The sequence below is a fragment of the Oncorhynchus kisutch genome, linkage group LG10 (genome assembly GCF_002021735.2).
Source record: "Oncorhynchus kisutch isolate 150728-3 linkage group LG10, Okis_V2, whole genome shotgun sequence".
In the NCBI taxonomy this organism is placed as follows: domain Eukaryota; kingdom Metazoa; phylum Chordata; class Actinopteri; order Salmoniformes; family Salmonidae; genus Oncorhynchus; species Oncorhynchus kisutch.
This window is the reverse complement of record NC_034183.2, coordinates 9,387,961-9,408,735: the sequence shown is the minus strand read 5'-3', so window position 1 is coordinate 9,408,735 and position 20,775 is coordinate 9,387,961. Positions and strand designations below refer to the sequence as shown.

At 44.6% G+C, this 20,775-nt stretch overlaps 1 protein-coding gene across 1 annotated transcript in view; it reads right to left on the bottom strand.

The window, feature by feature from the left end:
• Positions 1-1,983: 1,983 nt before the first annotated feature.
• The window catches only part of LOC109898301 (aggrecan core protein-like), a 21,712-nt gene continuing 2,920 nt past the window's right edge, over positions 1,984-20,775 (bottom strand). Inside the window, exons 2-17 of the mRNA XM_031832782.1 lie at positions 16,424-16,503; positions 15,572-15,955; positions 14,812-14,986; positions 14,423-14,550; positions 11,424-11,717; positions 10,722-11,021; positions 10,148-10,322; positions 9,548-9,675; positions 8,281-8,574; positions 7,876-7,977; positions 5,861-7,501; positions 4,603-4,761; positions 3,778-3,860; positions 3,428-3,572; positions 2,635-2,817; positions 1,984-2,334 (exon numbers count right to left, since the gene is read on the bottom strand). Coding sequence (XP_031688642.1) covers positions 2,243-2,334; positions 2,635-2,817; positions 3,428-3,572; positions 3,778-3,860; positions 4,603-4,761; positions 5,861-7,501; positions 7,876-7,977; positions 8,281-8,574; positions 9,548-9,675; positions 10,148-10,322; positions 10,722-11,021; positions 11,424-11,717; positions 14,423-14,550; positions 14,812-14,986; positions 15,572-15,955; positions 16,424-16,496 — 4,356 coding nt within the window. The 5' untranslated portion in view covers positions 16,497-16,503 and the 3' untranslated portion in view covers positions 1,984-2,242. The remainder of the gene's footprint in view (positions 2,335-2,634; positions 2,818-3,427; positions 3,573-3,777; positions 3,861-4,602; positions 4,762-5,860; positions 7,502-7,875; positions 7,978-8,280; positions 8,575-9,547; positions 9,676-10,147; positions 10,323-10,721; positions 11,022-11,423; positions 11,718-14,422; positions 14,551-14,811; positions 14,987-15,571; positions 15,956-16,423; positions 16,504-20,775) is intronic.

The window sequence follows — 20,775 nt, the reverse complement described above, 5'->3', positions numbered from 1 at the left end:
TTTATTTTGATACTTAAGTATATTTAAAACCAAATATTTTTAGGCTTTTACTCAGGTATTATTTTACTGGGTGCCTCACTTTTACTTGAGTCATTTTTTATGACGGTATCTTTACTTTTACTCAAGTAGGACAATTGAGCTTAGTGAGCCCTCTATCTATCTCCATGTTCTGAAATCTTTGGGGGGAAATATCCATGATGACAGCACAATACTGTGCCATTATGGTATAGAGCTGCAGAAACTCTGTTGGACATTCAGAAACAGACAAACATTGCTCTTCTTTACATACAGGAGTTGTTCCCTATTTGGTCATAAGATCCAACACTAGGGAAAAAAAGCTAATTAACAAACATTAAAAACAACAGAAAAAATACCCTAATTATCATAAAAACGATATTTAACAATGTGCTTGACTTCAGAGTATCCAGCTGCAATCCCAAACACTTTTTTGCTCTGCCCAATGTCTCCCCTCAATTAGACCTGCACAAGTCTTCCCAAGGCACAGAGTGACACTCCGAGATCAACATTGTCAGTCGGACTAAAAAATCATGTCAAATGCGCTTTGATGTTTATATATACACTACCGGTCAAAAGGTTTAGAACACCTACTCATTTAAGGGTTTTTCTTTCTTTTGACTATATTCTACATTGTAGAATGATAGTGAAGACATCAAAACTATGAAATAACACATATGGAATCATGTAGTTACAAAAAAGTGTTCAACAAATCAAAATATATTTTATATCTGAGATTCTTCAAATAGCCACCCTTTGCCTTGATGACAGCTTTGCACACTCTTGGCATTGTCTCAACCAGCTTCATGAGGTAGTCACCTGGAATGCATTTCAATTAACAGGTGTGTCTTGTTAAAAGTTCATTTGTGTAATTTCTTTCCTTAATGGGTTTGAGCCAATCAGTTGTGTTGTGACAAGGTAGGGGGGGTATACAGAAGATAGCCCTATTTGGGAAAAGACCAAGTCCATATTATGGCAAGAACAGCTCAAATAAGCAAAGAGTAATGACAGTCCATCATTACTTTAAGACATGAAGGTCAGTCAATACAGAACATTTCAAGAACTTTGAAAGTTTCTTCAGGTGCAGTCGCAAAAACCATCCAGGGCTATGATGAAACTGGCTCTCATGAGGACCGCCATAGGAAAGGAAGACCCAGAGTTACCTCTGCTGCAGAGGATAAGTTCATTATAGTTACCAGCCTCAGAAATTGCAGCCCAAATAAATGCTTCACAGAGTTCAAGTAACAGACACATCTCAACATCAACTGTTCAGAGGAGACGTGGGAATCAGGCCTTCATGGTTGAATTGCTGCAAAGAAACCACTACTAAAGGAACCATGATGGACATTAGACCGGTGGAGTCCAAATTTGCAATTTTTGGTTGGAATCGCCATGTCTTTGTGAGACTCAGAGTTGGTGAACGGACGATCTCCGCAGGTGTGATGGTGTGAGGGTGCTTTGCTGGTGACACTGTCAGTGATTTATTTAGAATTCAAAGCACACTTAACCAGCATGGCTACCACAGCATTCTGCAGAGATACGCCATCCCATCTGGTTTGCGCTTAGTGGGACTACTATTTGTTTTTCAACAGGACAGTGACCCAAAACACACCTCCAGGCGGTGTAAGGGCTATTTAACCAAGGAGAGTGACGGAGTGTTGCATCAGATGACCTGGCCTCCCCAATCACCCGAGCTCAACCCAGTTGAGATGGTTTGGGATGAGTTGGACCACAGAGTGAAGGAAAAACAGCCAACAGGTGCTCAGCATATGAACTCCTTCAAGAAAAGCATTCCTCATGAAGCTGGTTAAGAGTGTGCACAGATGCCATCAAGGCAAAGGGTGGCTAATTGAAGAGTCTAAAATATATTTTCATTTGTTTGACATTTTTTGGTTACTTCATGATTCCTTGTGCTTTGATGTCTTCACTATTATTCATCAATGTAGAAAATAGTACCAATAAAGAAAACCTTTGAATGAGTAGGTGTGTCCAAACTTTTGACTGGTACTATATATATATATATATACACACATATGGCGGGAATCAGGGGTGGAAATTGGGGAATGAAATCATTTTGACATGTAAAAAAAAATTGCTTTAAGTGATTTCAAGGATTTTTGGGGTAACTTGTTTTCCATTTCCATCCCTGGTGGGAATGTTGAGTATCAACGTTTATATGCAAGAGTGCTCCATTTGGTTCTCTTTTAGTGTGTCCCTTCAGTCCTGCTTAGAGAAGCTTCCTCCATGACCGACTGTTGGCTGCTTTAGACCGTCTCCTGATGGACCTCTTGTGTAGCTTGTTGCTGGGTGTGGCACCGGCTGAGGGAGAGAGAGTCGCATTTTGATGACATCATGAACATATTGCTGAATAACCATAAAATAAAAGGAAATTCCATAGTGCGTGAGGTATTGATAGTTTCTCACAACTCGCCATCTTTACTGTAATGTTATTGACTTGTTTCCCTAGAGATGTTTATTTCTCATGATGTCTATATTTGTCACGCGTTGTGTCTCCTGTGTTGTTACTCCGTATGTGTGATGTCATCGGTTATTAAACGCTGATCTCGGATGGAAGTGGACGAGACACTGGTGACTTAACAAGGAGCAGGTCAGACTCACGTTCTATACACTCCACCTGGGGCTCCTCCCACCGCCCGTCTGGACGGCAGCGTACAACAGGCGGGTGGCGCTGTGTGAAGCCTGCGTCACACTGGTAGCGGACTATAGAGTTGACAGGGTAACGGTCTCTTCTGCTGCCCATCGGCCTGGCGTTGGCCACCTCTGGGGGCGAGTGGCACATGACTGGGAAGAAAAGGGGAAACCAGAATAATTTGCCAAGATCATCATCATGTGTTTCCTACAAATAGTGAGTGGGCCAACAATAAGGTTCTTGGGGGGTACCAATTAGGTTTAACACACAGTTTTAACACGTTGAAAGGTGCAATATGCAGAAATTGCTCCGCCATTTCCTGGTTGCAATTTTTTACAGTTGATATGACAAAACAAGCAATGTATAGTGTAGAGAATCACTGTGCCATCCAAATCTCAGTAACCCAAAAAATATTGTATTTCCAACAGTTTGAAGCTGGTTTACAAAACCAAAAGAAAAATAACGAGACGCATAGAAATATAGCACATAGAACAGATCTACCGCTTATTAGACTTGCTTTCAATGAGAATGACAGATCTATAACTCACATTTCTATGTGAATTTGGTTGTATTGCAGCTATAACACTTCATTTAACACTTGATTAACCCTGATTGGTGCATAGTGATGACGAACACCTGCGGACATCCCTATAATTCAAAAAGCATAGTGCTATTTCTCTGTCCTGTTGGCTCAGTGACTGACAGCTGACTCAAAGAATGTGCTGTGCCCTCTGAACCTCAACCCCAAATCCCTACTCCTACCAGGTCCACTCTTGCAGGTGAAGGGCAGGTGGTAGTTGCAGGGCACGTAGTTCCACTGGCCGTTCTCGTGCCAGATCATCACCACACAGTCCTCCCAAGAGTTAAAGTAGATATCCGGCTGGTTGGGCCTCCAGTTCTCAAATTCCTGCATGTGAACACATCAAAATAGGACTGTTTGATTAGAAAGTAGGATCAAATGGAATGAACGAGTCAAATGCTAATTAAAATGCTTCTTCTTCTTCTTCTTCTATTTCATTTGCAGAGAGCATTTCCCATTGCAATGCACACAAAATCAAAGTAAAGTAGGAGATAAGAGTAGGGAGATACCTGAACTGGAAAAAAAAACTTACCAATGGACTGCCATCTGTCCAGCGGAACTCATTCTGCACGTCCTTGTCATCGAGTCCAATCCACTGATAGTCCTGAGCGTTAGCTAGATGGAGAAGAGAGCAGTGAACTGTCATGTATGTATCAGATATGTTAATGTCTGTGCTTAAAATAACTGAAACACACACACACACAGGACCAGCCCTAGCCTTTTGGGGGCCCTAAGCGAGCAAAACATTTTAGTGGCCCCTCTCGATGGCGGAGAGTTTTGACGTTGTTACATACATTTCTGGCAATTCTACACATTTTGCCATGACTTTCTGCAATTCTACACATTTTGCCATGACTTATGCCATGTTAGTATGATATCTGAGTGAGAGTGACTAACAAAATCAATGGGGGCCCCCTGGAGGTCAGGGCTCCTGGAGGTCAGGGCCCCCTGGAGGTCAGGACCCCTGGAGGTCAGGGCTCCTTGGAGGTCAGGGCTCCTGGAGGTCAGGGCTCCTGGAGGTCAGGGCTCCTGGAGGTCAGGGCTCCTGGAGGTCAGGGCCCCCTGGAGGTCAGGGCTCCTGGAGGTCAGGGCTCCTGGAGGTCAGGGCCTCCTGGAGGTCAGGGCTCCTGGAGGTCAGGGCCTCTTGGCTTGTGCCTTGCATGCCCGGTCAGTAGAATTTTCTAGACTAACTTACTAATGTTAAAATGTTAGCCGACATGGCTAATTGAGTGACTGGCATAGGAGGGAAATCTGCTGATGCCTAAACACATTTTGACATTGTTGTATTCTACTATTCTAACTCTCAACAGTAATCCCCCCCCCTTCCCCCCCACACACATCCTATCTCTTTACTCACAGTTGACAAACTCCTGCTCCTGTTGGGAGGTGATGCTGACCAGGTGGGCGTTAAGCTCTTGGCAGCGCTGCTCAGCGTCAGGCCAGGTGTCTCTCTCAGCAAAGTGCAGGTAGCAGCTGCCCATGAATTCCACCCAGCCCTCGGCGCAGCCCTGCACCGCTGCACACAGACAGATAGATAGACACATTAACAAGTTTACTTTAGAAACTTAGATGTGTCTCAGCAGCCAGCCACTCTCCCTGCCTTCTTATTAAAGGAGTTTACTGAGACGGAGTGGAGCCTACTGGAAGAATCAAATCAAAGTTGATTTGTCACATACACAGGATCCAGCAGGTATAAATAGTACAGTGAAATGCCTACCTGCAAGCTCTCCTCAACAGTGCAGAATATAGCGCAATAATAAAGAAATGGCAAATCAAAAATAGAACAAGTAACGAAAACAGTAGTATCACAGTAATAACTTGTGGTAGAATATGTAGACTACATGACCTATTATATACATTAGGACTGTGCTATTTCAGGTATCCTGAACAAAAATATAACACAACATGTGTCATGAACTGACATTTTGTGCAGAAATGTGTTTATATCCCTGTTAGTGAGCATTTCTCCTTTGCCAAGATAATCCATCCACCTGACAGGTGTGGCATATCAAGATGTTGATTAAACAGCATGATCATTACACAGGTGCACCTTGTGTTGGGGACAATAAAAGGCCACTCTAAAATGTGCAGTGTTGTCACACAACACAATGTCACAGATGTCACAAGATTTGAGGAAGCATGCAGTTGGCATGCTGACTGCAGGAATGTCAACCAGAGCTATTGCCAGATGATTTAATGTTAATTTCCCTACCATAAACTGCCTCCAACATTGTTTTAGAGAATTTGGCAGTATGTGCAACCGGCCTCACAACCGCAGACCATGTGTCACCACTCCAACTCAGGTCCTCCACATCCGGATTCTGATTGGCTTGGCCTGGCTCCCAAGTAGGTGGGCCTATGCCCTCCCAGGCCCAGCTATGGCTGCACCCCTGCCCAGTCATGTGAAATCCATAGATTAGGACCTAATTTATTTATTTCAGTTGACTTCTTTCCTTATATGAACTGTAACTCAGTAAAGACTTTGTAATTGTTGCATGTCGCGTTTATATTTTTGTTTAGTATACATGCTGTAACTACTGACCTATAGAACACTTCTAAAGTAAGATATGACCAAGTGATAAAATATTGCTGTACTATCCCTTTAAGCAACATACCGTACACTACAGCAGGCTCCTCCACCACAGCAGTCACCATCGAGACGGCGGATGCTGTCGTCATGCTAGGGAAGACTGCCGATGGTGCCGTGACATAGATTGTTTCCGTGGAACCTCCCTGCCCTTTCTGCTCTTGGCCTTCCTCCAAAACATCCAGCTCATCCCCTCTGTCTATGTTGCCAAGACTGCCAATATTCTCTGGGTAACTCATGGTTGAACCAGGCAGCAGCACCACAGACAGGCCCTCTGCAAATGGTGACTCCCCCAGGGAGAGCCCACTGGCCGAGGTGCTCCCTTCATGTTGGCTACTGCTGTCTCCACTGACCTCTACGTAACCCCGTCCCTGCTCCGGACGCTGCTCCCCTTGATGTGCCGTCACCTCCATCATCACGTCATCTGTCAGGAAGATGACCTCGTGGCCTGAATGGGATTTGTCCCTGCTGGATGGGAATCCAGAGCCACTGTGAAAACCGGAGGGGAAACCGCTTGGAAACCCAGAAGAGAAGGTCTGGTAGCCGGAGACTTCCTGCTCTCCCGAGGGCTGACCGGTCAGGTCGATGAGACCTGAATGCGTGAAAGATATGTCAGGACTTCCGGAACCAGAGGTGCTGGTAACATCCCCGCTGAAGAGGCTATACGATCCAGACATTCCTCCGGAGCCACTGATGTCCACACCTCCTTTTCCAAACTCCTGTCCGGTAGGCTGCCGTTTGGAGATGTCCACCATCTCTCCGTCCACAATGATGATGACAGAGTCCCCGCTACCACTCAGGTGCCCAGATACTCCGCTGCCACTACCCGAGTGGGGAAGGACACTGGACAGTATCCCACCGCTGAACTCTCCCACCCCCACCCCAGATCCACCATCCCCAGACTCGTTGAACTCTCCCATTACAGACCCACTATCCCCAGACCCGCTGAACTCTCCCACTCCAGACCCACTATCCCCAGACCCACTGAACTCTCCCACCCCGGATCCATTATCCCCAGACCCGCTGAACTCTCCCAACCCGGATCCACTATCCCCAGACCCACTGAACTCTCCCACCTCCACCCCGGATCCATTATCCCCAGACCCGCTGAACTCTCCCACCCCGGATCCACTATCCCCAGACCCGCTGAACTCTCCCACCCCGGATCCACTATCCCCAGACCCGCTGAACTCTCCCACCCCGGACCCACTATCCCCAGACCCGCTGAACTCTCCCACCCCGGACCCACTATCCCCAGACCCGCTGAACTCACCCACCCCGGACCCACTATCCCGAGACCCGCTGAACTCTCCCACCCCGGACCCACTAACCCCAGACCCGCTGAACTCTCCCATCCCGGACCCACTATCCCCAGACCCGCTGAACTCTCCCACCCCGGACCCACTATCCCCAGACCCGACTTTCGGGAGGTAGGTGACAGTGGTACTCCCCTCTCCCGCCTCCTGAGGATCTCCAGAGCCAGAGCCGGACAAGACAGGTCCACTGCCCACGAAGGTGACTTGGAAGCCAGACCCTGAGCCCTCGCCGCTTGCCCTACCAGATGTGTATCCACTATGGCCAGGCGTTCCACTGCCACTACCACTGGCAGAATGATCAGCTGAGGCTGAACCAGACACATCCACAGAGACAGGTGGCTTGACGGGGCTCACTGAGAAACCACAGAGGAAGAAGAACATGTAATGTAATGTAACACACTGACTACAATACAGCTTGTGCATTCTGATTGAAATAGAGGCAAAAGGAAACTGAGAGGAGGGATACCTAGTCAGTTGTACAACGGAATGGCCTTCAACTGAAATGTGTCGTCCGCATTTAACCCAACCGCACCTCTGATTCAGAGAGGTGCGGGGGGCTACCTTAAACGACGTCCACGTCTTCGGCGCCCGAGGAACAGTGGGTTAACTGCCTTGCTCAGGGGCAGAACGACAGATTTTTTACCTGGTCAGGTCAGGGATTCGAATCGGGGAGTCGTTGGGCCAGTAACCTTTTGGTTACTGGCCCAATAATAAAAATATATATTACCAGGCATCAGGCTGTCTATTCTGGTTGTCATGTTGATCATTTCCTCCTTGACAACTAGAGTAACGTTGAGTCTGGTTTCAGTGTGAATTATCACACGTTCTGCTACAAAACAAAGAAAACCAACACAATATCATTTTCACACTTTTAACAGTGGCTGTATTTGTCATTATTAAAGCTTATGGCTCAATGGTTGTCTATATTATTTCTCAATTTATTAACACAGAGCCTTATATAAATGTATGCTTAATCAGTTGAGATTTAACAGGAACCATTTTGGTAACAAGAGTTCTAAGTAAATTACACAATCTGGTAAGAATTCCTCTAATTGTCACAGATTGTAATTATCACAACCTTTGGTGGGTTTCGCAACTCTCTCCATGACTCTGAACAGATCCAAACTCATACCTCTGAAGCAGTATGCATCGTATCTGGAGTGCTGGTCTGGGTTTCCTGTCTGGTTGGGGAAGGCGTAGATGGTGTGTACCCCGGCCTTGCCGCCTCCACAGTGGGGCCTTGGGACATGGATGGGGTAGCGGACGCTGCGATCCTGCAGCCAGCCTGGACGGCACTTGTCGAAGCCCTGTCTCCAGGCGGCATAGAGCTGCCCTGTGGTGGCTAGCGTGGTGTTGAGCTTCTGGCATTGGGCTACGGCCTCCTCATAGGAGAAGCTGTCATAGTCACTGGAATAGAACAGCTCCCCTGGAAAGTGAGGGAGAAGAGAGAGCAGGTTGTTTTACTCAGGAGTGATGGTTCACATCTTCTGCTATGGTCTGTAGAAGAAGACAAAATCACTTTACATCTGAAGCTAAGGTTTGTAGAAGAAGAAGAAGAAGTCACTTTACATCTGAAGCTAAGGTTTGTAGAAGAAAAAGAAGTCACTTTACATCTGAAGCTAAGGTCTGTAGAAGAAGTCAGTTTACATCTGAAGCTAAGGTCTGTAGAAGAAGAAGAAGAAGAAGTCACTTTACATCTGAAGCTAAGGTCTGTAGAAGAAGAAGAAGAAGTCACTTTACATCTGAAGCTAAGGTCTGTAGAAGAAGAAGAAGAAGTCAGTTTACATCTGAAGCTAAGGTCCGTAGAAGAAGAATAAGAAGAAATCATTACATCTGAAGCTAAGGTCTAGAAGAAGAAGTCACTTTACATCTGAAGCTAAGGTTTGTAGAAGAAGAAGAAGTCACTTTACATCTGAAGCTAAGGTCTGCAGAAGAAGAAGAAGTCACTTTACATCTGAAGCTAAGGTTTGTAGAAGAAGTCACTTTACATCTGAAGCTAAGGTCTGTAGAAGAAGTCACTTTACATCTGAAGCTAAGGTCTGTAGAAGAAGTCACTTTACATCTGAAGCTAAGGTTTGTAGAAGAAGTCACTTTACATCTGAAGCTAAGGTTTGTAGAAGAAGAAGTCACTTTACATCTGAAGCTAAGGTCTGCAGAAGAAGAAGAAGTCACTTTACATCTGAAGCTAAGGTTTGTAGAAGAAGTCACTTTACATCTGAAGCTAAAGTTTGTAGAAGAAGAAGTCACTCTACATCTTAAGCTAAGGTCTGTAGAAGAAGAAGAATAAAAAAATCACTACATCTGAAGCTAAGGTCTGTAGATGAAGAAGATGATGATGAAGAAGAAGCAGAAGAAGAAGAATCAGCAGAAGAATAGGGTCCATGGGCCATGTCTCTCACCCTTGAGGCGGTCCACATAGCAGTAGACGTCATATTGCTCAGTAGCCGGTCTCAGGCCATAGGACCTCACCCCTGGGACATTCTCCAGGTTGCCTGAACACTTATCTCTGGGAGACAGGATGGGGTACCTGAAGGTCAGGGTTGGTGGTAAATGTGTGGTTAGAAAACAGTCATACTTCTGTCCTCTTTAATAAAAGCAGTCTTAGAAGTAGAGTTGAATCATTCAGGAAGTGTTCCCAAAGTTCCAACATTTCTCAGATATCCCAGTTAGAAGATTTCTGGAATCATAAGGGAATATGCAGGAATTCTCCAAGGAATCCTCCAAGGAATTCTCCAAGGAATCCTCCAAGGAATTCTCCAAGGAATTCTCCAAGGAATTCTCCAAGGAATTCTCCGAAGGAATTCTCCAAGGGATTCTCCAATGAATCTTCCAAGGAATCCTCCAAGGAATCCTCCAAGTAATTCTCCAAGGAATTCTCCAAGGAATCCTCCAACAGGGATTTCTGAAAAATCCAGGACCGTGAATAAAGTTTGCAGAATTTTGTAACCCTACTGAGAGGGCCACCTTTTGACTACTGAGATTCACACTATCTATCTCACCTGACAGTCTGGTCCCTGAGCCAGCCTGCATCACAGTGGTGGAGCCCTGCCTCGTAGGCTGCCTGTAGCTGCTGGGAGCTGGCGATGACCGCACCCACACTCTGACAGGCCATCTGGGCTTCCACAAAGGACATGGCATAGCGACTGGAGTCAGCACGGTAGTGAAACACCACACCTATAGAGAGGGACAGAAGGAGGGAGGGAGGGAGGAGTACAGAGAGAAGGAGGGGGAGAGAAGGCAGGGAAGAGACAGACCGAACCAAAGACAGAATTTAAGTTATTACACTTGAAAATGAAAATGGCAACTACTGCTGGCAGGTAGCCTAGTGGTTAAGAGTGTTAGGCCAATAACCAAAAGGTTTCTGGTTTGAACCCCAGAGCTGACTAAGTGCCCTTGAGCAAGGCACTTAATTGTAATGGTACTTATAAATTGATCTGGATAAGCTGGGACCTGTTTTGTTTTTTGCCCTAGAACTACACAGCTGATTCAAATAATGAGTTGGTTATTTGAATCAGCTGTGTAGTGCTAGGGAAAAAAGCCAAAACGTGCACCTGGCGGGCACAATACACTAACCTGTAGGAGCCATGGCAGTGTCATTGTCATGAGGGAACTCGAAGCCCACATCAGGATTAGCTGTCACCCTGCTAATGATCTCTTCCCCAACGACCGGGGTAACCTTCGTAACCGTGTCAGTCACACTGGGTGGGACGGGTAAGGTCGGTGCCATGGTGATGGTGTCCAGGAGGGCTTGGGTCAGCACCTCCCCCCTTGCCTCAGTTTCAGGGGCGGTGGTTAGCCCTGGATAGACCATAGGACTGGCTGTGATGGTGGCCACCTCTGGGAACGGGGTGGTCTTGACTGCACCGTCGTCCTCTAATGAATTAGATCATTGGCAGCAGGTAAAGTTAAAGCCACACTCTGTCATACTGGAAATCACTCTGTTTTTTTAACACAACACATGTAATCCACAGGGCCTTTTTGCTGTATAACGAAGTGATTCCTTTTCTAACACTATAACAATTTACTTGTGACCTCTTTTTTAAACTATTTTTGGTGCCTTGACCAAGTACAGTAGTTCAAGCTTGAAGAGATCGACAGCAACAGTGGTGCATTGTGGGATAGGTGCTTCTACACCTGCATTGCTTGCTGTTTGGGGTTTTAGGCTGGGTTTCTGTACAGCACTTTGAGATATCAGCTGATGTAAGAAGGGCTATATGAATACATTTGATTTGATTTGATATGCAGTCTTCAGATATAATCTGGTGGCTGGGTTACCTTGGTAGCAGATAGCATCATAGTGGGAGTCCGGGTAGGGGTAGCCTGTCTGGTTAGGGAACAGGTACACGGTCCTCACTCCCAGTAGTCCTCCACCACACTGGGGCCTGACAATGTTGATGGGGTAGCGGACGCTTCCGTCTGCCAGCCAGCCCGCGTTACACACGTCCATGCCAGACTTCCAGGCCAGGTACAGCTGCCCTGTGGTGGCCAGCTTGGCCCCTAGTTTGGCACACTGGTCCATTGCCTGGTAGAAGGTGAACTTCTCCACGGACATGGAGTAGAACACTCTGCCTGGGGAAGGCAAAGAGTGAGAAACACAGACTCAGGCGGTCAAACAGATAGATATGAAAGTGCAACAATTGTCCTTGCAGTAACTAATGCCAGTAAAAATACTTGTTTTTAGGGGAAGAGGTTCAAATCGGTCAATGTGCACTTGAGCAAGGCACTTAATCCTAATTGCTCCTGTAAATCTCTCTGGATAAGAGAATATGCTAAAGGAATAACATGTAAATGTAAAATCATTTCAGAAACAGATAACGAATTGAGGAGAGTAGACTATGTACTCTGTTCTTCAAAGCTGAGGGAACTGTCTTGACACTGAGCAGAAGCAAAATTCATCCCCATTTAACTGCAGAGTCATCCACTGACTGCCAAATTCTCTAAAATGACTTTGTAGGCGGCTTATGGTAGAGAAATTAACATTCAATTCTCTGGCAAGACCTCTGGTGTACATTCCTGCAGTCCGCATTTGAATGTAATGATCATGCTGTTTAATTAGCTTCTTGATATGCCACACCTATCAAGTGGATGGATAATGCTTAATAACGGGGATGTAAACAAAATTTGAGCGAAATAAGGTTTTTGTGCGTATGGACAATTTCTGGGATCTTTTATTTCAGCTCAAGAAACATGGGATCAACACTTTACATGTTGCATTTATATTTTTGTTCAGTATATATGAAACAGTCCTATTGTTTTTGTATTTTTCTCATTTTGACCATGTTGTGGGTGAGGAGCGGGACTGCTGTCCACCTATTGAATATAGCTGTTATAAATCACTTAAAGTGGAACTGACATGAAACTATCAGTTATTCATAATATCAGTAAAAAAATATAAGAAATTCCCAGTTTCTTTTTCAAAATGAACTTTTATGAGGTTTGACAAAAATGCTGTGATTGTTGGCAGAATAGATGGATGCCATTCAATGCATGTGTCACGCCCTGGCCTTAGTATTCTGTGCTTTCTTTTTATGTTGGTTAGGCCAGGGTGTGACATGGGTGATTTCTGTGTCTTGTTTTGTCTAGGGGTTTTGTAGTCTATGGGGTTGTGTTCAGTTGAGTGTTCTAGGTAAGTCTATGGTTGCCTGGAGTGGCTCTCAATCAGAGGCAGGTGTTTATCGTTGTCTCTGATTGGGAACCATATTTAGGCAGCCATATTCTTTAGGTCTCTTGTGGGTGATTGTTCCTGTCTCTGTGTTTTGCTCCAGTTAGGACTGTTTCGGTTTTTCCACGTTTTCTATTTTGTATAGTGTTCACGTTTTCATCTTTCATTAAAGATGTTTATAAATAACCACGCTGCATTTTGGTCCGCCTTTCCTTCCCAGGAAGAAAACCGTTACAGCATGAGTAATATAATTCACCAATAGATTTCTTCATAGTCCCAAAATATTGCTATCAGGTTGTAAATCACAGCTGGCCTGGAACATTGTTTGCTGCCACAACCCATTCGGGATGCACAGTTTCAGTTTCAATGACTATAACTCTTTAACTAAGGCTGGGAATGTCAATGCAATCGAACTAGCAAGGGCAATGATCACAAGTCAGTCATAACTTGGCTAATAGGCTTACGTAATAATAGGCTAGTAATATTGTGGCTAATAGGCTAGCTTACGTAATAATAGGCTAGTAATATTGTGGCTAATAGGCTAGCTTACGTAATAATAGGCTAGTCATAACATGGCTAATAGGCTAGCTTATGTAATAATAGGCTAGTAATAACGTGGCTAATAGGCTAGCTTACGTAATAATAGGCTAGTCATAACGTGGCTAATAGGCTAGCTTACGTAATAATAGGCTAGTAATAACATGGCTAATAGGCTAGCTTACGTAATAATAGGCTAGTCATAACATGGCTAATAGGCTAGCTTACTTAATAATAGGCTAGTAATAACATGGCTAATAGGCTAGCTTACGTAATAATAGGCTAGTAATAACATGGCTAATAGGCTAGCTTACGTAATAATAGGCTGGCTTACGTAATAATAGGCTAGTAATAACTTGGCTAATAGGCTATGTGTCAAGCAAGGACACACAAAGGAGTCTAAATGAGTCAAGACTTGGTCATCCACATTATGAAAGGACAGTCTGATGCGCTTGCATCAGTGAATTCAACTTCAATTGCGCTGCCTTCATGTGTCCCGTTTTCAGCGCACAGTGGAGGGAAAGTTTACAGACACATGCCACAGTCCTAGCTAGGCTGCTAAAATGTTGCAGTCTAGCTTTGGTTTTTAAAGCTTGACAATTAATTCATAATTTATCAAATAAAATAAAACCTGTAACAGAGAAACATGTATGCCTTTAATAATAGCACATTTGCATATAGGCCTACTAGCTCTGATTGGCTATGGTGCACCAGTCTGCGTAGACACTGGTCCTGGACAAGACAGACATTTTTATTAGGTTTTATATACTGCAGTGTCTATTATTTGTCCAAACGCACGACCGCTTTCCCACTCTATATTGCGATAGAATTTTCACAAATGCCCTACTCTATGTCATTGGCAAGCATTCTATGAAAGTATGAAAAATGACTATCTAAGTGCTTGCTTGTTAGATTCTTTTAAGTGTCATATTCTTCCTCGGGGTATATAGGAACAGATTTGAATAGGTTCTCATGTTGCTAAAATGCTGTCAGTTCTACTTTAACAGTGATGTTTATCTATGTACACCACAAAACAGCTTGTATAATGACCATGACCAGCTACAGTGCAGTGTACCTGACATCTTCTGTGCAAAGCAGTACACGTCATAGGTCTCGTTGACCTCTCTCAAGCCGTAGGTTCGCACTCCCGGGAACTCATCCTTGTCTCCAAAGCAACCCTCACGAGGCTCATGGATGGGGTACCTTGAGTAGGACACGTAAGATGGCAAAGGAAGAAAACACGTCAGGCCGTCAATTAGTTTGTTTTGAATCCCAAATGGTTATAACATGTCTTTGCTCAATGCCAACCCATGCTCTAGAATAACATTCCCCACAAAACCCTTCAGGGCTGTACTAATTTCTTCATTTTTACTGTACTGGATATCCACACTGGGTGCCAACACATCAAAGATGGTTTACCTAAAACAGTAACGACAGTACACAATTTAGTATATCACAATTGACCTGACTGTTTGGTCAGAGAGCCACCCGGCGTCACATTGGTGGAAGCCATCGTCAAAGGCAGCCTGTAGTTGTGCTGGGGTGGCGATGGTGGCACTGTTCTGGATACAGGCAGCCTTGGCCCTCTCAAAGTTCAGAGTGTAGCGCGTCGAGATGGCTCGGTAGTGGAACACAATACCTGGAGACGAGAGAACACATCGCCCTCACCGTCATGTTATACTGAGTATTATTCAATTTCAGAGGATAGGCTGCATAACAGGACGAGTAAGAGGATGTTTGACACGGCTGGGATCAATTCCATTTGGATTCAATCAATTCTGGAAGTAAACTGAAATTCAAATTCAAAGTTCTCAATGATTTGGAATTGGAAACAGTTTACTTCCTGAATTGATTGAATCGAAAAGGAATTGACCCCAACCGTGTCAAAATCCTTTTCTACTGATTTACATAAGATGTGTACTCACTGTGGAGGAGTTTCACACACATTCATTGCACATTATACACTTGGTGGTTCGAGCCATAAATGCTTATTGGCTGACAGCCGTGGAAAAGCCCTTAGCCATGGTACTTTGGCCATATATCACACCTCCTCTTGCCTTATTGCTTAATTATACAATACTCTTCCCCATATAATATAATTAATAAATAAATAATAATAATAATTAAGCAAACCATGGAATTTCAATATCAGTTTACTTCCAGAATGGACTGAATCGAAAGAGAATTGACCCCGATAACCCTGATATTTGGTTTAGGTGCATACCTTGAACCTGGATGTCCACCCAGTCATAGTTATTCTCGATGCCGTGCATGACCTCACAGCGATAAGTGCCTGAGTCCTTGGCACGCAGTTCTGTGATCTCCATGGTGACGTCGGTGGGCACCAGCGGGTAGTTGACCATGGTGACCCGGTCTAGGTACTCCGTCTCCACGTGAACTTTGCCCTCTGACGCCAGCAGTATGAGGGTGGCCTTGCCTTTGGTGACGTAGGTCCACTTGATGCGGTGGGACAGGGGGGTGACAGTGGGTGCGCCGGGGTCGTTGACCATGTTGTCCTGGAAGTAGCAGGGCACAACCACCTTGGTGCCCATCAGAGGGCGCAGCGGCACCTCCACGGGAATGCTGACACTCAGGTTACTGTCGATATCTGGGGAGGAGAGCATGAGATACCTTTTTTTTAACAACATATTTGCATCTACTTGGATGGAAGATACTTTCTAACTGTCACACTGCTCATGAGTAGCACACGCAGGAAGATGTTTGACGAAGTGAAGTAATATGGTGGACGTAGTGGCTGTTTCTTTTCAGTAAAGTAGAGTCATGTCATCTGCCTGCATTATTCCAAACCCTATCCCGGAGAGACTAAAAACCTTGCTACTTTTACATTTGCCGTCGGCGGTGGCCAGTACACATACAGTATTTAACAGGAGCGCCGCTTGAATAGCTAGAACTGCAACCTTCCCCTGTTTGAATGCAAAGGCATCCTTCCATTGGTCCTTCCTGGATGTGGATTGGATCTGATTGGACGAAAGCAGTGGGAGTGCGAAACCTTTCTTACACCCATCTATCTGTGTTGGATCAGGGATCAATAATAGTGATGTCAGATTACACATACCGCCGGGGTCTTCAAATGATATAGTTGAGGTGATGAAGGGAAGACACACACACAGTAGGAGCAAGGTGATCATGGTTGACCTGTTATGGAAGAAAGAACTGTCAGTAAAACAAATGGTTGTCTGAAATGGTTGATTGGTTGTCTGAAATGGTTGATTGGTTGTCTGAAATGGTTGACTGGTTGTCTGAAATGGTTGACTGGTTGTCTGAAATGGTTGATTGGTTGTCTGAAATGGTTGACTGGTTGTCTGAAATGGTTGAATGGTTGATTGGTTGACTGAAATGATATTTTTTTTAAATTAATGAAGCAAATGAATGAAAACATTTTTGTTTTTCTTGGCCACTGTGCTTCTACATCTGCATTGCTTGCTATTTGAAGTTTTAGGCTGGGTTTCTGCATAAACACTGTTAAATACATACATACATAAACACACATAAATACATTTGATTTGATTTGATTCTGACCAAATGACACAACCTTACACATTTACTATAATGACTTGTGAATGAAAATATTATTGATTGGCGAATGGCTAAATATTTTAACATGGGTTTCAAAGGTGTGTAAAAACCTTAATTAAACAACAAACACTTGCTGTTCTGTGTTTGAATGATTCCAGCTGGTCTGGTGGGAAGAGTTTTAGCAGAGTTTATTCATGCTCCCATACACCACAACTCCTTTCCCCCTTAGTCCCACCATATTCATACAGGTAAAAGTCTACTGTAAATCAGTATAGGTTGGTTGTGTACTGTGTGATATACCAGCCCCTTGTAAATCAGTATAGGTTGGTTGTGTACTGTGTGATATACCAGCCCCTTGTAAATCAGTATAGGTTGGTTGTGTACTGTGTAATATACCAGCCCCTTGTAAATCAGTATAGGTTGGTTGTGTACTGTGTGATACCAGCCCCTTGTAAATCAGTATAGGTTGGTTGTGTACTGTGTGATACCAGCCCCTTGTAAATCATTATAGGTTGGTTGTGTACTGTGTGATATACCAGCCCCTTGTAAATCAGTACAGGTTGGTTGTGTACTGTGTGATACCAGCCCCTTGTAAATCAGTACAGGTTGGTTGTGTACTGTGTGATACCAGCCCCTTGTAAATCAGTATAGGTTGGTTGTGTACTGTGTGATATACCAGCCCCTTGTAAATCAGTATAGGTTGGTTGTGTACTGTGTGATAGCAGCCCCTTGAGAAAAGTGGAAACATGATGTCAAATGTCACTCTCCCATTCTCAAATACCACACACATGTTCACCAAGGAATAAAACCCCTCTGTCCCTGGCACAGGAAAGGTTCTTGGTGCAAAAATATATATTTTTCTTGAATTTATACATCATACGAGGTCTTCATATGTGACCCTGCCTAGTGTATGTCCAGGGTGGAGATAGGATAGAGGACAACCTTCCACAAAATGTGCGTGCTGAGGGTGGATACTAAATAGGTTTTAACTCCCAAGCTACTTTGTGAATCTTTTGTGCCATTTACGTCCAGTATCCTTACTGCTGTTACGACCCTGGGGATAATAACGACAACCCTGAGGATAATAACGATGACCCTGAGAATAATAACGATGACCCTGAGGATAATAACGATGACCCTGAGAATAATAACGAAGACCCTGAGGATAATAACGATGACCCTGAGAATAATAACCACAACCCTGAGGATAATAACGACAACCCTGAGGATAATAACGAAGACCCTGAGGATAATAACGAAGACCCTGAGGATAATAACGATGACCCTGAGAATAATAACCACAACCCTGAGGATAATAACGAAGACCCTGAGGATAATAACGAAGACCCTGAGGATAATAACGAAGACCCTGAGGATAACGACCACAACCCTGAGGGTAATAACGATGACCCTGAGGATAATAACGATGACCCTGAGGATAATAACCACAACCCTGAGGATAATATTCATGACCCTGAGGATAATATTCATGACCCTGAGGATAATAACGATGACCCTGAGGATAATAACGACGACCCTGAGGATAATAACGACGACCCTGAGGATAATAACGACGACCCTGAGGATAATAACGACGACCCTGAGGATAATAACGACGACCCTGAGGATAATAAATACAACCCTAAGGATAATAACCACAACCCTGAGGATAATTACAGTCTACAGGGAGGTCGTAAATCAGAGCCCACTAAAGTCAGTCTCCCAAGTTCAAAGGTCATTCCACTCAATCAAATCAAATTGTATTGGTCACATACACATATTTAGCAGATGTTATTGCGGGTGTAGCGAAATGCTTGTGTTTTCGACTCTGTAGACACAACAGCAATGTTGTTGGTCACATACATCACACTCTTTTATTAGAGATCTGACTGGGTTTTATTAGAGATCTGACTGGGTTTTAATAGAGATCTGACTGGGTTTTATTACAGATCTGACTGGGTTTTAATACAGATCTGACTGCGTTTTAATACAGATCTGACTGGGTTTTATTAGAGATCTGACTGGGTTTTATTAGAGATCTGACTGGGTTTTAATAGAGATCTGACTGGGTTTTAATACAGATCTGACTGGGTTTTAATACAGATCTGACTGGGTTTTAATACAGATCTGACTGGGTTTTAATAGAGATCTGACTGGGTTTTAATACAGATCTGACTGGGTTTTAATACAGATCTGACTGGGTTTTAATAGAGATCTGACTGGGTTTTAATACAGATCTGACTGGGTTTTAATAGAGATCTGACTGGGTTTTATTAGAGATCTGACTGGGTTTTAATACAGATCTGACTGGGTTTTAATAGAGATCTGACTGGGTTTTAATACAGATCTGACTGGGTTTTAATACAGATCTGACTGCGTTTTAATAGAGATCTGACTGGGTTTTAATACAGATCTGACTGGGTTTTATTACAGATCTGACTGGGTTTTATTACAGATCTGACTGGGTTTTATTACAGATCTGACTGGGTTTTATTACAGATCTGACTGGGTTTTAATAGAGATCTGACTGCGTTTTAATAGAGATCTGACTGCGTTTTAATACAGATCTGACTGCGTTTTAATAGAGATCTGACTGGGTTTTATTACAGATCTGACTGGGTTTTAATACAGATCTGACTGCGTTTTAATAGAGAGGAAACACTAATGGTACATGACATGGCATATCACCAGAGCTGTAGGTCACCAGAGCTGTAGGTCACCAGAGCTGTAGGTCACCAGAGCTGTAGGTCACCAGAGCTGTAGGTCACCAGAGCTGTAGGTCAGAGATAAACCTCCAGATAAATCCTAAAATGAGCTATATTCTTCATAACTCATATCAAATCAAATCCTCTTATTTAGGACAGTGACTTTCTCTGGAACTCTGAAAATGGGAACCAATAAATCTGTTTCAAGCCAAAACCTCACCACTCAGAATGGCCAACCAAAACTCTACTGTATCTCTCCACAGAGTAGCCTACCAATGAACTCACATGCCTTTAAGGCCATCCTCCAACCTTCCTGATGTAAGCTCCCACTGTGAGCCAGCCAGGCCTGGAGAGGCTAGCCGTGTAGGCCTTCTACCCCTTCTACAGTATCTCCATTCAGCCCGTGTGGTCTGTTCCGTTCCCCTAAGAGATGGAGACCAATAAGGCCCAGGTTTGCTCCTGCTGTGGTTGAGCCCTGTGATGACACTACAGTTCTAAGATTATTTTAGCCTTAAAATGCTTTTGGGAAACCGGGCCCTAGTCTGTTCCTGCTGTGCTGGGAGTGTGGATGAATGCAGGGCCCTGAGAGTATGGATGAATGCATGGCCCTGGGAGTGAGGGATGAATGCAGGGCCCTGGGAGTGAGGGATGAATGCAGGGGCCTGGGAGTGAGGGATGAATGCAAGGCCCTGAGAGTATGGATGAATGCAGGGGCCCGGGAGTGAGGGATGAATGGAGGGCCCTGAGAGTGAGGGATGAATGCAGGGCCCTGGGAGTGAGGGATGAATGCAGGGCCCTGGGAGTGAGGGATGAATGCAGGGCCCTGAGAGTGAGGGATGAATGCAGGGCCCTGAGAGTATGGATGAATGCAGGGCCCTGAGAGTGAGGGGTGAATGCAGGGCCCTGGGAGTGAGGAATGAATGCAGGGCCCTGAGAGTGAGGGATGAATACAGGGCCTTGGGAGTGAGGGATGAATGCAGGGCCCAGAGAGTGAGGGGTGAATGCAGGGCCCTGGATGTATGGATGAATGCAGGGCCCAGAGAGTGAGAGATGAATGCAGGGCCCTGGGAGTGGGGAATGAATGCAGGGCCCTGAGAGTATGGATGAATGCAGGGCCCAGAGAGTATGGATGAATGTAGGGCCCTGAGAGTGAGGGGTGAATGCAGGGCCCCGGGAGTGAGGAATG